This window comes from Populus nigra, chromosome 10, assembly GCF_951802175.1.
Source record: "Populus nigra chromosome 10, ddPopNigr1.1, whole genome shotgun sequence".
Taxonomy (NCBI): Eukaryota; Viridiplantae; Streptophyta; class Magnoliopsida; order Malpighiales; family Salicaceae; genus Populus; species Populus nigra.
In genome coordinates, this window is record NC_084861.1 from 4,617,068 (window position 1) to 4,633,541 (window position 16,474).

Sequence of the window (16,474 nt, forward strand, 5' to 3'; positions counted from 1 at the left end):
GCATGGATCTAGGAGATTGAATGAGAGAAGGGCCCGGGTGGAGGAGAAACTGGAGAAATTTCCAGTATTCGTTCATGAGGAATAAAGGATGAAATTTCTAGTATTTTGTATCCTCTCCTTGGTGCTGTTTGTTTTGGGTTAGTGGAAGGTAAGGAAGATGATGATGTTTATAAAGGCTGAGATATGGTGGAGATAGCTCACGATTTGATGGGCATGGTGTTGGTTTGTGTTTGAAAGGATGGCTATGGTGATGTGGGTCTCTAGATCGGTTGAAATCTGAAAGCATTTCCAGACTTCTTTGTTGGTTCTCTGTTGTTGTTTCTTGGTTTTTTTCCTTGGTTCCCCCCATTTGAATTCCCCAGTGTCCACCATTTCTTTGTAGGAGAGAAAATCTGGAATTAATGCAGTATTGAATGATTTCTGGGACTTGATTCCTGGAGATGGAATTGGGAGATTAGAATCTGGGTTTATTTTGCTGGGATTTGGGGTTTAATTTAAATCCTGGACTAGATTGAATCAATTGGATAAAATCAGACCAAAAACATGCTTTGAGTGGGCTGAGTTGAATTAGTTCAATTTAATTGGACTAAATTAATTGGTATGAAACAAATGGGATTGAAATGAAATTATAACTAAGATAATTGATCCTCAGAATGTTTCTTACTTTTAATTACAGTCCATGGCTTTTGAGTTTTTCAATTCCATTCAATTAAGATATTTAATCTTATGATTTTTTTCAATTTATATCCTAAAATGTATCAATTCATTTTTCAATTTCAAATTTGTCTTGAATTATTTTTTGTATTATTTTACATTTTTACGATTGTTTGTTTTATCCCTGTTAATTATTAGTTAATGAAAAATTATTTTAAATTATGTATGATTTTTATTTGAACCATGTATTTTAAGATGTTTAAACTATGTATGAATTTTTATTTAAAGACTTGAAATATATATAAATTTTTATTTGAAGCATATTTTTTAAGGTACTTGAACTATGTATGAATTTTTATTTGAAGCATGAATTATTTTTTATGTATTTTAAAATTCCTTACGATTTTACGATTTTACGATCCGTTTTTACGATCCGAGTTTGTGTGAGGCTTTCCGTGCCGTGTTAAAATCGTGATTTTAACAACCTTGCTTACAATCATTACAATTCATTTACAACTTTATTTTTCCATGTTGTAGAAGATACGAGGAGCTATAAAGTTTAGGCATTCTGGTATCGATCCTGCATTATGTTGTAAATATGATATCATGTTTACAAATATCATGGCTACCGGTCAGTATGCTTGGGCTCCATCATAGGCTTTCAATTCTGATGATGGTGGTGTAAGTGAAAGGAGAAAGAATGCATCTAATGAGGATATACATCTAGAGGAAGGTAGTAGTGATTCCGAGGAGGATACTTTACCAAATTTTATAGAGAATGTTAATAATATGGTTACTAGTGTAAATTTTGCCAATAGTAGTAGCAATTCTAGTAGTAGTAGTGGGAGGAGAAAAGGTGTTCAACAATGTACACAAAAGAGTGGAAAAAAAGGGTTCGGGAATGGGATCGCAACTGTTTTCGCGTTTAGATCGATTAGTTGATAGTGTATCTACTAGGAGTGAATACACATCAAGTGGTTGGGATAAAAAAAAGGATGTAGTATAGAAGAGGTCATGAATGAGTTTCACTCCATTGAGAAAGTGGTTTTCAGCAATGAGCTTTATTGTTTTACAACTGAGTTTTTCATGGTTAGAAACATGAGGGAAATATGGGCGGTAATTGGAGATAAGGAAAAAAAATTTCAATGGTTGAAACTAATATTCAAGAGGAAATCAAGCGCAAAACCTTGATGTAAGTGTAAATAAGCGTTTATTGTTATTTTATGTTAATGATTCATGAACATAATTTTTCTCTTGATCTGTCATGAACATATTTTGGTGTTGTGTTTTTTGACAGTTACAACAACAAACCTTCACTTTGATATATTGATCTGCATGTCAAAGTTGCTGCTGTGTTGTTATAATATAATTATGTTTTAAATATAATGTTTGCTACCAAGTATGACATTCAATGTACGGTATTAATCATTGCTATTTTTTTCAAATAATATTCTGTAATATATACTATCCTGATGTATTGAATTTCTGTTGTATCTATTGGATAATGGTTCCTGTTGGAGGCTGGAAAATCTGTTGGGAATGCTTTCTGTTGGAAGCTATAATTGTAGGTGTTGAATGTGGTTTAAATGGTTGTTGACATTTGTTCTTTTTCTTGTTGCAATCTGGAATTGGATGTTGGGAATTCAGTTTGAATGGTTGTTAATTAGTCATTGCTGTATTTTTCAAATAATGTTTTGTAATGTATAATATCTTGATGTATTGAATTTCTGTTGTATCTGTTGGATAATGGTCCCGTTGGAAGTTGGAAAATTTGTTGGGAATGCTTCCTATTAGAAGCTGTAATTGTAGGTGTTAAATATGGTTTGAATGGTTGTTGACATTTGTTCTTTTTCTTATTGCAATCTAGAATTGGATGTTGGGAATTCAGTTTAAATGGTTGTTAATTAGTCATTGTTGTTTGATGTTGGAGTTTGGAATTGTAGGTGTAAAGTTGATTTGAATTGTTGTTGAAGGTTTGTATGTTCACGTTGATATCCATGTCTTTGATAGCCTATTTAAAGAACAATAGCAATTACTGACAGTGGTTTTTAGCTGTCAACATGTATATTACTCTACACTTGAATTGCATGTTGTTGAGAAAGTAAGCTGCTGGTTTTGAAGTTAAATAATTTTCCTCATATTATGTACAATTATTTCCCCATGTTCACTTTTGTTTTTGTATCCTCATTCCATCTCAATTAATTGAATTTGAAATTAATCTTAGATACCATAAGATATGTTCAATTAAAACCATTTATGTAATTAAAATGTCACATTGAAGTATACTTATGTTGCACGTAATATTGTATTCATTAATTAATATAATTTTAGAAATGCTTTATAATTTTTATTTAGGTTTAAGTTGATGTCACATGCAAATTTAATATTCAAACATATTCCCCCGTCTAAATGAATTTATGGTAATTTCATGTATATGTCAATTTGTTGTTTTGTAGATATGGACGCAAATTGGTTTAATGATTTATTTGATGACGAGTATGACAATGTTATGAATAATGTTGTTTAGTATATTTCAAATGGTTTTAGTGGTACAAGTACTTGTAGTGGTTTTGGATGCAGTAACGATGCTGATAATGGGAACAATACAGATGACGACAACGATGATAATGAAAATAAGCACGATGATGATGAGGAAGGTGATTTGTTTGGGCTTAGAGAGTGTGATCACAATAAACTATTATTATGCACGGATGGAGCACTTGTTTTGTATTATAATAATTATATTTATAAGGAACCATGTACGGTTTCATACAATACAAGAATGAGATGGTTGAATGAAATTTTAAACGAGCATTTGGTACGTTGTGTTAACATGTTTCAGATGGATGCAAACACATTACAAAGTTTGTGTGTTGATTTGGAAATGTTGTACGGGCGAAAACAATATACGAGGATGAGTGTTATTGAGAAGGCAGACATGTTTCTCTATACTTTAGCTCTAGGAGCTTCAAACAGGAAAGTTCAGGAGAGATTTCAACATTCTGGTGAAACCGTAAGCAGATATTTCAACGAAGTTCTTAGGTTAGTGTGCTTGTTAGTTGTTGAGTTAATCAAACCAGTAGATCCAGAATTCTCCACAACACCAATAGAAATCACGATGAATCCAAGATATATGCCACTTTTCAAGGTGAAAAATAATTTTTCTAAGTTATTAAATAATGGAAAAGGTTGCGAAAATATTTTAACTACATTTCAATTGAATGACAAACTATTTTTTTTGTAGAATTGTATTGAAGCGATTGATGGAACACATGTATGTGCTTGTGTATCACAAAAAAATCAAATATCATTTATTGGCAGAAAAGGTGTACCCACTCAAAATATAATGGCGGCATGTAGCTTTGACATGCAATTTACATTTGTTTGGGCTGAATGGGAAGGTAATGCACACGATACAAGAAAATTTCTTGAGGCGATTGATAATCAAAATATAAGATTTTCGAAGCCACCAGAAGGTATTGAGAAATTAAACATAGGGATGCTATTCAAAATTTACATAATTTTATTTTTGGTCTGCAATAGGAATTAAGTTTTGAATGAAAATTGTAATGTTGCAGGGAAGTATTATCTCGCTGATTTAAGATATCCAAATGAGTACGGTTACTTGGGGCCATATAGAGGTGGAAGATATTATCTTCCAGAATTTCTTCGATGAGGACAACCGCAAAGTCGAGAAGAAATATTCAATCGTGTTCATTCATCGCTACGATGTGTAATAGAACGTACTTTTAGAGTTTGGAAGAAAATGTGGAGAATCTTGCAAAACATGCCTGTGTTTCCTTACAAAACACAAGTTTAATTGTTGTCGCCTCAATGACACTTCATAACTACATTCGAAGGAAGTCGATTCAAGATGTTGCATTTAACGAGTTTGATCGTCATCCTGATTATGTTCCTAATGATTTTTTAACCGATGTGATTTCACAATCACAAACACGTGGGCACCAGAAGGCTTCGCGTATGGATAATATTCGTGATGACATTGCAACAAGTTTGATGGGGCAATAATGTTTATTTTTTTTAATAAAAATGAACAAATTTCTTTTTATATCGATTATTGTTTGCACTAAATGTTATTTTTCCTATTTAAAAACATAATAAATTAATTTATGTTCTTTTTAGTCATTTTATGTACAACATCAATCTCAACCACAATTTTAACCAAACATATCATGCCATGATTTTTGGTAAAAAAAATAAAAATCAAACCATAATTTTAACCAAACATACATTTTATATGAACCAACCATATCAAAAGTGATTTTTTCAAAATCATTTTTTTCGAACCACAACCACAATAATTATCACAAAAACAAACACACTCTTGATATGGGTGAATTAACACCATATCATTTTAATTCTCTTAAAAAAATCTACAATAATATTATTTTTTAAAAAATGCTTCTTGTCAAAGTTCAAATCGAGTTTTGATCGAGTAAATCATGTAACAGATTAAACTAGATGAATTATGGGTTGATTTAAAAAAAAACTTAACTCACTAAAAAATTTATTTTCAGGTTGACTCACTAGGTCAAACCGGTTTAATAACAATGTTACTATTTATAGTTAGTACCAAACTAGCCTTTAATATAAAAAGATTGTGTGTGGGTGGCAATCGTTCCTTCCTTTGCTTTAGAGGGCGTGGGTCTTGATTGAGATTTTGGCTTTATTTGTTTCTCGGAATTCACTTTTCGAGAAACTACTTTTCAATTTTTCTTGTGTTTGTTTGCCTTTAGGAAAGTTGGTTAACTGAAAACACTTTCTAGTCAAAGGAAAATTTGGCTTGATTTACAGGAAAATATTTTCCTGAAAAATTTGGGTGGAAAACACTTTCCAAAAGTTGTGAAAAATTTAGAAATGTCATATTATTTATTGATTATATCAAATTTGGTCCTAAAAATTTTGATTGCTATATATATATATATATATATATATATATATATATATATATATCTTGTTTTGAATATTTATTTTTCAATTTCATCTCTTAAAATTTAATTTTTATATTAACTTTGGTTCTCATTTTTATAATTATTATTTGCTTTTCCCTTATATTTTTTTATTGAAATTTTTTATGTAACAAATTTGGTCATCATTATTTTGATTGTTACTTATTTTATTTGAAATAATTTATAAAATGTTAATTATTTTTATTTTAATTTCTTCATCTTTCATTTTTTTTTAGATTTGATTTATTATTTATTTTATTTGAGATAATTTATGAAATTATATTTTTTTTCAATTTTATTTTCATTCAACTTTTTAATTTGTAAGATTTGTTCCTTATTATTTTAATAAATTTTTTTAAAAATAAAACATTAATAATTTATTTTCTACCTTATTTTTCATGATATAACAAAACACTAAAAAATATTTTTAAATTTATTTTTTATTACACTGCTAAACATAAAAAAATAATTTATTTTTAAAAAAAACACTATATTTCAGCAAACAGATCAATCGTTTAATAGCCGAATTCTTATATTTGAAACAAATTTTAAATTACTAGAATTCGATTCGAATCGAATCGTGTAATTTGAAATGTTTAGAATTGAATTAAGATTTATTATTTGACTATATTACCCTTTCATTTAATGTGTGCGGATCCGCTAGAGTACATATTTTATGAACAAGGTAACGCACCCCTCTCTCCATCCCCAACGATGGATCTTCTCCAAAACTACCATAACGACGACGAATTAGACGACCATGGCCAAAACCCTAATTCCTCCCCAGATTCATCATCCCCTCCGCGCCTCCTCCCTTCCAAATCCGCCGCTCCCAAAGTGGACGACACCATGCTAGCCCTAACAGTAGCCAATCAGACCCTCTCTAAACCTATTGACCCCGTTCAGCACGCCGTCGCCTTCAACCCTACTTACGACCAGCTATGGGCTCCGGTTCTAGGCCCCGCCCATCCCTACGCCAAGGACGGAATTGCCCAGGGCATGCGCAACCACAAGCTCGGCTTCGTCGAGAACGCTGCCATCGACTCCTTCGTCTTCGACGAGCAGTACAACACTTTCCACAAGTATGGCTACGCGGCGGACCCGTCCGCCTCTGCAGGTAATAATTATGTTGGTGATTTGGATACTTTAGAGAAAACTAATGGAATTTCTGTTTATAACATTCCGCAACATGAACAAAAGAAGCGGAAAATTGAGAAGAAAAGGGAAGTAACCGAGGAAGAGGGTGATGGCGATGATGTAATGGATAAGGAGGAGGTCGAGAATCCGGCCACGGATGCGTGGTTGATGAAGAATAGGAAGAGCCCTTGGGCCGGTAAAAAGGAGGGATTACAAACTGAGTTGTCTGAAGAGCAGCAAAAATATGCGGAGGAGCACGCGAGAAAGAAGGCGGAGAAAGCTGGCGGTGAAAAAGGTGAGGTTGTGGCTGATAAGACTACTTTTCATGGTAAAGAAGAGAGGGATTATCAAGGGAGGTCGTGGCTTGCGCCACCTAAAGATGCTAAAGCAAGTAATGATCATTGCTATATACCTAAGAGGTTGGTGCATACATGGAGTGGGCATACTAAAGGAGTCTCTGCTATAAGGTTTTTCCCTAAATATGGGCACTTGATACTTTCTGCGGGTATGGATACAAAGGTGAAGATATGGGATGTGTTTAATTCGGGCAAGTGTATGAGAACTTACATGGGTCATTCTAAGGCTGTTAGGGATATTTCATTTTGTAATGATGGCACTAAGTTTTTGACTGCTAGTTATGATAAGAATATTAAGTACTGGGATACAGAGACTGGCCAGGTTATCTCTACGTTTTCAACTGGGAAGATTCCGTATGTTGTTAAGCTCAATCCTGATGATGATAAGCAGAATATATTGTTGGCGGGCATGAGTGATAAGAAGATTGTGCAGTGGGATATGAACTCAGGGCAGATTACTCAGGAGTATGACCAGCATTTGGGGGCAGTGAATACCATCACTTTTGTGGATAATAATAGGAGATTTGTTACTTCAAGTGATGATAAATCACTCCGTGTATGGGAATTTGGGATCCCTGTTGTTATAAAGTACATTAGTGAGCCTCACATGCATTCTATGCCGGCGATCTCTCTTCATCCCAATTCGAATTGGCTTGCTGCGCAGAGTTTGGATAACCAGATCCTTATTTATAGTACCAGGGAAAGATTCCAGTTGAATAAGAAGAAGAGGTTCGCTGGGCACATTGTAGCTGGTTATGCCTGTCAAGTCAATTTCTCACCAGATGGACGATTTGTTATGTCAGGAGATGGTGAGGGTAAATGCTGGTTTTGGGACTGGAAGAGTTGTAAAGTTTTCAGGACCCTCAAATGTCACGAGGGAGTATGCATTGGGTGTGAGTGGCATCCACTAGAGCAAAGTAAAGTGGCAACTTGTGGCTGGGATGGCTTGATTAAATACTGGTAAGTAACATGTCTCGCACAAGTTTTACACTAAATAATTTTCATGTTTAATGATTATAGGCTAGTTTTTTGAGTCAATGTGCCTGGATGTCTTGTGTTGTTTTCAACCTGCACTGTATATTCCACAGTCATGAGCTCCAACAGCAAGCATCCCTTTCCTTCAATGGCTCATTGGATTTTCGTATTCTTATTTCTGTTTTTCATTCTGCATTATATAATTTAAATCGTCCTTTCTGTGCTTAAGGCTAGATTCAAAGTTTTCAAATTGAGGTTTACTGGAGGTGGAATTATTATGTGCATATAGAAAGATTGCGTGGATGTTCTCCTTATACCATTAAATTATTCGCCACTGCATTTTCCTTCAAAAAAATAAACTAGTTTAATGTTGTGAAGATACTCCATGTTTGGTGGATGCTTTAGCCATTTTCCAATTATGACAATACGCTGTTAGACTAAATTGGGCATGAATTTGAAGTATCACAGCTTAATTTCTATTAGATTTGTTGCAGACATTTTCAATCATTTTAGCAGTGCTTAGATTAGACTGGCCAGTATCATGGAAGCTAATGTTCATCTCTTGCTTCTGGCTGCAGGGACTAGTTGTTTTCAGATCTGACTAGGCACTTATATCAGTTGATCAACCCACTTCATACACCTTGCCAGAGAGAGACTGCACATATCCTGCTGAACAGATGAGTGGAAGAACAAAGTAGTTTCATCTATGCTGAAATTTACTTGCGGCTATTGGTGAGAATTGATTCAGTGCCTTTGGGGCAAACTCATCTCAACTCTTGCAAGTTAATCATTTTGTTACTGATGTAAAACCATAAATGTAATTTTCTGGAAAGCTCCTGAGATTTTTGGCTGTTTTACTTCTTTGTTGTATTCTACTACCCTTTCATATTGCTTTGAGTATGGACAGTTGATAAACTGGTTTGATCCTATCTAGTTCAGGCATAAAGTGCATGCATATTGAGCACAAATGTGTTATGATTAGTGTATCAGTTCACTGTTTATTGATTGTATTTTTATCCTACCTGGCTTGGCCGACATGAAGTTCAACCTTGACTAGGGTAGCCGGAGTCAACTGCAAAATTCTGTGCTAGTCCTTGCAAAGAACCAAGTTTATTTTCTTTTGTCAATGGGGCAAAGGATTAGTACAGTTGGTTATATCCATTAGTGATGGTAAATGCTCTCGATAAGTTTTGATATGTTTCTCAATTCTACTCTTGATATAAACTTTTACATGCAATAACATGGGACTGATTTATCTTGTAATTGATACTAGGAAAATGAGAGTTTTATCTCTTGACATCCAAAATCCAAAGGGCATTTAACTTTGACATAAAGTGATTTCAATAGATTGAGATTTGCTGCTACTCTAAACTTCAGAAGCTCTGACAGCAGTGAATGGTCCACGGTGGCAATCATACCTGAGCTATATCGTTGAGTTTAAAACTAGGCAATGCACCAAGGTCGTATTCTATACATCAATTTTCTATCTGTATATTTGGCATAGCTGTGAGCCTCTTCCATCAATTTTTAGAGCCATTTATGTTTTGCGGGACTATTGTTGCTTCTATGATGGATGATCCTGTAAACCTCCATAAATCTGTCGTGTTCTTTGTACATGTATAATATCGTTTAGTATGGAAAATCTTGATGCTGCAGGTTATCTTTCTAGCTCCAGATGTCCACGAGCATGGAAACACTCCCTTCTGGCTTTGCACTCGAGGGCCATTATCTGTCCAGCCCGAGGAAACCTTATAGATAACATCTGTGATAGCGTCACTGGTTGAATAGATCAGACTTCAGGAAAATAGAATGATATTAAGCCTCGCTGTGGAGCTTCCATTTTGCGTTTGCACCATACATATTCTTCTCTTATGTGTTGTAAATTTGAAGGACATGTGAGCTTGCCAAGAAGTTTGAATAGGGGATTGCTACGGTGCCGGCACGGGCAAATGCCAACGTTTATCGTTAAAATATTGACTTGAATTGTGTTGTGCCGATGCCTGCATGTGAGACTTTCCCCAGTTCATGTGCAAGCAATTATCTGCCTTTATTTTGGGTCTCCAGGGAAAAGAATGAAGATAGCACGGTTAAAACTAATAGGTTTGAATTATAGTTTTAAATCTCTACCAAGATCAACTCCGGGGCAATACCTGTATCATGGATCAGGAACTTTATCTTGGTTAGTTAACGCAATTTTTTTATTTAAAAAATAATAATTAAAACATCGTTATTTTGAAAAAAAGAGAGAAAAGTCGACATGTTTTTTACTAGGTTTTACCTTAGAACTTTAGATTAATCAGTTAATTCGGATTTTTAACTGCTTTGTTTTTTTTATTCTTTTTTCAACTCAGGCAGGCCGGTCTACGGGTGCTGCTTCAGGTTTTAAAACTAAAATTAAAAGTTTAAAAAATTCCCTTTTCCTGTAGAGGCCATCTGACTCGTAGATTTACTAGCCTTGCTCAAATTGCAATGCAAGCAAGAACTAGAATGGACAACAACGTTCACAAAATATTTACCATGGTCTTTTTGTTGTTATTTAAGTTTCATTGTTCCAGTCAGAAGGTGAAATTTTTCTCGCATCACCTTGAGCATGAACTGGACAACTTAATTGCGTAAACAGAGACGAGAAGAACTTACTAGAATGGGGGACAAACGGAGGAGAACAATGAGGAAAAGTAAGCTCAAGAATGAAACATGCTCTCAGATGGCAGTTTGTGCGTGGTGCCAATGCTTGTTAGCCATGAATGTGAAGATTTCTGATTCACACGAGTCAAAGTTCGGGACTGTCATTGATGGCCTCCCAAAGATGCATAAATTGCAGATTCTTTTACTAAAAAATGAGTGCATATTTTACTTGTTAAAACAATAACATATGAATATTCAAGTCATGTCAGTGGTATTCTCATTCATTATGCTTCAGTATGCTAACGCTGGGAATACATGGTTATTATAAAAATAAAAATGAATCTCAATCATGGCCAGTCATAAATGTAAAGCTGATTGGCCACTCCTCGAAGCTCAAACCAACACCTAGGTAGGACTTGAATCCGCTTCTTCTGATCCGTATAAAAGATGACGGTTCATATGCAAAACATTTTAGATTGCCATTGACAGTAAAATCAAAATCAATGGAACAGCAGTGGCCCCAGGCCACCATGTTTAGCGCATTCTCTGTCAACACCCAAGGAAGACAAGATTTATGATGGGATATAACTAGTGTGTGCTGTGTGAATTATGAAACAAGAAGCTCAAGGAGATGTCACCTGCGAAGTCTTTTAACTTGAGGCGTTCAGTTTCTGTTGAAGGATCTTGTTCAGAAGTCCTGGATTGGCCTTACCTTTTGATAATTTCATCACCTGCGAATGAATCAGCATTCAGAATTGTCCCGATCCTCTAAAGCATAATCAGGAAAAATTTGCTTGAAGGCTCATCTCATAACCTGTTATGGTTTTTATACCTGGCCAGCAAAATAACCTTGTATCTTGGTTTTTCCTGCACGGTATTGTTCCAACTGATTTGGGTTCTCTGAAAGCACTTTATCTACCATCTTCTCAATTTCAGCAGGATCTACTATCTGTTATATTGAAACGTGTCAGAAACCCACCTATTTGACCTAAAAAATGTTCCTCTCATTCTGATCTACATACAACATTTATGCCATATTCAATCACTGAAATTACACCCATCTCAAACTTTTAAACGTGTTAGGAAACTGAACAGCAGATAAGGCTTGGACTGGATTGGTAGATACCTCATCCAGTCTTTTCACCAACCATAGTAGCCATGCTCAATATCAAGCACATTGCTTTGACAAGCTAAGCTTCTAAGCTTCCCAACACCATAACCAACTCATTAGAACATGGCCAGCTGAATGATACATTATTTGTTATCACCTTTTAATGGAAGTAAAGGTGGAAAGTTCAATAGTAAATTCAAGAAACTCAGTTTTTCCTCACGTTCCAAGTTCTTGACACCATGCTTGACCCAAAAGCCATGCAGCCGCGCTTCCAGTTAATTTATTTATTTCTTCCGTTTGGCATGGCAAAGGCAATCACTTATTTTGTAGCTTATGTATGCATAAACTTAGGGCATCCACTTCTAAACTAAAAGTGAACATGTACTTAGACTGCTGAACACTCCCAGTTATTGCTGTGGACAATAGTTATATATGCTAGAGGGGCAAAGTGATAACTTGCCTGAACCAGATTTTTTTCTTCTATTAGTCCCTTAACAGTTCCACCTTTTTCTATGAGCTCAAACAGTATCTGCAAGCAATAAATAGGGAATTCCCAAAAAATGAAGAATTATTAGTTGTGCCCATAGGAACAAAAATCTACCTTGTTTATTGCTCATTAGTACAGAGAAAATAATATAAAGGCTGCAGATTCGAACACTGTAACTCCTCTACAACATGAGGCTGCAGACATGAGCCTGTCTGTAATTCATGTACATCATGACACTTCAAATTTCAAGCCTGCATGTAATTCCTGTATAACATAACGCCGCAGGCTTCTAAGCCTGCATGTAACTCCTATATGAGGCTGCAGAGTTTTAAGCATTTCAATTATTTAGCTCTAATTATCTCTTGCAGAATTCTTGGATATACAGGTCAAAAACAAAGGGAAAGGGAAAAAAAGAAGAAAGAAAACTGAAATAAAAAGGTTAAATCTGCTTACATGCTAATGAGGCTTTTGTAATCAACCAAGAAAAAGAAGCAAAATCTTTAAACTGGTGAGGTTGGTAAATTATGTTTTATCCTCCTTGTTTAAAAAACTTAAAACAGCAAGTCATGAGAAATTTACTGAAAAATAAAAGGAGCTGTCTTGCAGCAAGCTGCAAAGTTAACTAAAGGCTGAAATAACATTCATTCTTGTAAAATTAAAGCAACATATTATAGAGATCAGATTATTGGGTAATACATCCTGTTGCTTCAGAAAAAGAAAAGAAAAGAAAAAGATCCTGAAGAATTTTGAATAAGAAGTAGCATTGGTAATGGAAACATTACCTCTTTCCCAATCTTCCCACTGATAGTCCCACCTTTAATAGAAGCTATTAGCTCAGCCAACTCCTGAGGGATAAGTTTAATGTCATTTATAGATACCTTTTCATTTTTCATATAGGCAGCAATATCCCCCATTATCCAGTTTGTAGCCAGCTTTACATCAGCACCCTTGGCGATTGTTGCATCAAAAAATTTAGCGACCTAAAAAAATCATTTGATGAAAGAAAATCCTACATAAGATCATTCCAGTGTGAAACCTTATACAAGAAATGCTATGGTTCAACAAACACATGAATTGAGAAATCAATAGTTATAATCCTTCAGGCTTCCTTTCAGTAAGACAAGAAAATTGCTCAAGGTGCAGCTTCAGAGGTTTGGAATTCAATAACCTGAAAATTAACTAGCATATCAAACCATACATCACTCTGTAGAAGCATGATGTGCTCTTGAAGCTTGCAACATTCTGTATGCGTGATTGCTAAATTTTGGCAAATACCACAAGCTTTCCACAACAAAGTTTTGAGGAAAAATTTCATTGTAACAAACAAGAGAGGAGATGAAGACAGCTTCAAATTGAGAATTCCCAGAACATATAACCAAGGGTCGCTAATCCAAAGTATATCTTTTCTCAATACTTCTATACCACAGTTCTTGTAATGAAAGTAAATAATATGAATGCAGTAATTTATATATTTGGTCCCAGACCAGTTGAAAAATAGATCCTAGAAAATACAAGAGGCATTCTGGACCGTGACAAGGGCTTACATTTATGTCATTTGCAAGGAAAAGAACATCCTGCATGCTTAGTCCCATGTTCTCATATCTCCGGCGCTTCATTTCAGGAAGTTCTGGCAAAGAATTCTGAATACTATTAACATATTCTTTTTTGAGAATAACTTCTGGAAGGTCTGGTTCTGGAAAATATCTATAATCAGAAAGCCCCTCCTTTTTCCTCATCGTTACTGTTTTCTAAACAGTGTAAAAGATGATATAAGTAACCATTAACTGACTGAGTGAACTACATCTACTTATTGCTCTAAAATGAGAGACAGCATCTAGTTTTAACCTGAGCACCTTCTTCCCAAAGCCGAGTTTCTTGTACAATTGAGTTACCTTGCCCTTGACTGTGCAGAAGCACTTGTCTTGAAATCTCAAAATCAATGGCCCTATTAACTGACGAAAATGAATTTAAATTCTTTATCTCAACCTGTCAACACAAAGTAAGAGAAAATAAATCAGCAGATAAATATTTTGAATTACAAATAAATCAGCAGATAAAATTTGCTAAAGAATGCATTTGACAATACATCTATCCTTTAGAATGAAATGACAATCACAAGAAATAAAATAAGATAGGAAGGGATGAATCTGCTAGTCAAGAGCATGACAAAAGAAATTTTTGCATTTCCAAGATGGCTGAATATGTATTCACCTACTTCACAAGAATATGCCATGTCTATCATTATTCAGAATGACAGTAAGCACGTTATCAGTATAAGATTAAAACAACTCATAGCATTTCACTTATAGCTTTCTGAGTTCTGAAATAGTCCACATACTGAGATCATTTATTTAAGTTTCTTGAAAGCACAAGTTAAAATTACCTTTGTCCCGAACTCTGATTGTCCAATTGGTCGAATTGACACATTTACATCACAACGAAGTGAGCCTTCCTGCATATTACCGTTACTAATTCCCAAGTAGCGGACCACCCTCTGTATTTCAGCTGCATACTCCGCAGCTTCAATACCATTTCTCATATCAGGTTCAGAAACAATCTCAAGCAAAGGCACCCCTGCTCTGTTCAAATCAACCTGCAAAAGATGAGAAAGAGTTGCCAGGTACCCTGTCATAACACAAGTTTAATCATCTAATCCTTAAGATTTAGAGGCAAAAATGTAATGAACTAATAATCCTCTTTCCCCATTATCCATAATAAACTAATGAACAAATCATGACAACAGCAGTACCAGGAACACTTGATATTGACATTGCATGCAATTAAAAATCAGGGATACTAGTATAAACAAAGGGAATAAATAATTTCCTGAGAAAAACTCCCATTTCCTGAATGAAGCAGCTTTCCAGCATCCTCTTCCATATGAACTCTTGTAATGCCAAACCGCCTATGCCCACCACCAAATTCCACCGGAAGATCCAAATCAACATAACCATTGCTTGCAATTGGTATATCAAACTGAGATATCTGGTAGCCCTTTGGAAGGTCAGGGTAAAAATACTGTTTCCTATCAAACTTTGAGTTAAAAGACAGCTTGCAATTAAGTGCAAGACCTAATTTCACAGCAAACTCAATGACTTTGGAGTTCAAAACTGGTAAAGCACCTGGCAAACCCATGCAAACGGGGCAGATGCTAGTGTTTGGTTGAGCTCCATAGTTGTATGGACATCCACAAAAGGCTTTGGTCAAAGTGGATAGCTGGACATGGGTTTCTATACCAATGATTGCTTCATAGTCTTTTATACGTTTATCAATACCTTTGGTCTGAGTTTGAGGAGAAACTTTGGTTTGTGGGTTCTGCTGTTTTTCTTGTGTGGCTGTTTGAGTTCGTGTGGTGCTGTTGCTGCTGCTTTTCATTGTGCAATACAAGGCACCATTCTTTCTTCTAAACAATACACTTGGATACAACAATATCGGGTGGGTTTGGATGTTTCTAAACAGCGTGGAAGCCATAATTTTCTTGATTTTATACTCCAACCTACCTGTAAAACATCAAATAGGTGGTAAGCAAAAGCTATTTAAGGAACACCAAAATGTGAAAGCAAGAAACAAACTAATACAAAGAAAAAAAACAAAAAGCACGAAGCACAAAGCACAAAGCTTTGAACTGAAAATGAAGAGAAGGGCCAAAATTGACGAATACCCAGAAGATAAATCCATGATTAAACTCTGAAAATGAAAGCCGAAAGTTTTGTAAGAGGTGGGAGCGAAACTGTAAGTTCAAAAAAAAAAGGAGTGATTTTGAAAGGAGCCCATGAATTATTTTCTGCCAAAAAATACTGAAAACAAGTGAAGGAATGGAAAGAGAAATTAGTTGAAGGAGTTGAAGGAGTGTAATAAACATGGAAAGACAAAACTTGAAGCAAAGAGGAATACAGGACATATATTAATTACATGAGTGAATGCATAGCAGTACTAGCAGTGAAGGGACTAATGATTTCTTAATTAATCCATCACCTGTTTTCTTCAGTAGCAAAGTAACCCAACAACTTGAAGAAGAAGAAGAAGAAGAGGTTTCTTGCTACGAAAGAAGAAACCAGCCTCCCAACAGCCATCCACTGCAACTCTAAAACCAACCATCTGTATTTTAGATATTTTGAATCCTCAAAGTTATATTCAAATATAAACAATACCAACCGAT

At 35.0% G+C, this 16,474-nt stretch overlaps 1 protein-coding gene and 1 pseudogene across 2 annotated transcripts; one reads left to right on the forward strand and one right to left on the reverse strand.

Moving 5' to 3' along the window:
* The first annotated feature begins 6,300 nt into the window (after positions 1 to 6,300).
* LOC133705355 (uncharacterized) lies at positions 6,301 to 8,081 on the forward strand (annotated as a pseudogene).
* Positions 8,082 to 10,965: 2,884 nt separating this feature from the next.
* On the reverse strand, positions 10,966 to 16,432 carry LOC133705728 (glutamyl-tRNA(Gln) amidotransferase subunit B, chloroplastic/mitochondrial). Of its 2 annotated transcripts, none has more exons than XM_062131093.1 (10): positions 16,291 to 16,432; positions 15,153 to 15,815; positions 14,699 to 14,940; positions 14,161 to 14,301; positions 13,860 to 14,063; positions 13,098 to 13,295; positions 12,289 to 12,357; positions 11,550 to 11,666; positions 11,356 to 11,448; positions 10,966 to 11,263 (listed from the first exon to the last, which is right to left on the reverse strand). In XM_062131093.1, exons 2-9 carry the CDS (start codon positions 15,784 to 15,786, stop codon positions 11,368 to 11,370), a joined length of 1,686 nt encoding a protein of 561 aa, XP_061987077.1. In that variant the 5' UTR covers positions 15,787 to 15,815; positions 16,291 to 16,432; the 3' UTR covers positions 10,966 to 11,263; positions 11,356 to 11,367. The 2 variants fall into 2 exon arrangements, with proteins under 2 accessions (XP_061987077.1, XP_061987076.1); XM_062131092.1 differs by having other exon boundaries at positions 14,699 to 14,907; positions 15,141 to 15,815.
* Between the last annotated feature and the right edge of the window lie 42 nt (positions 16,433 to 16,474).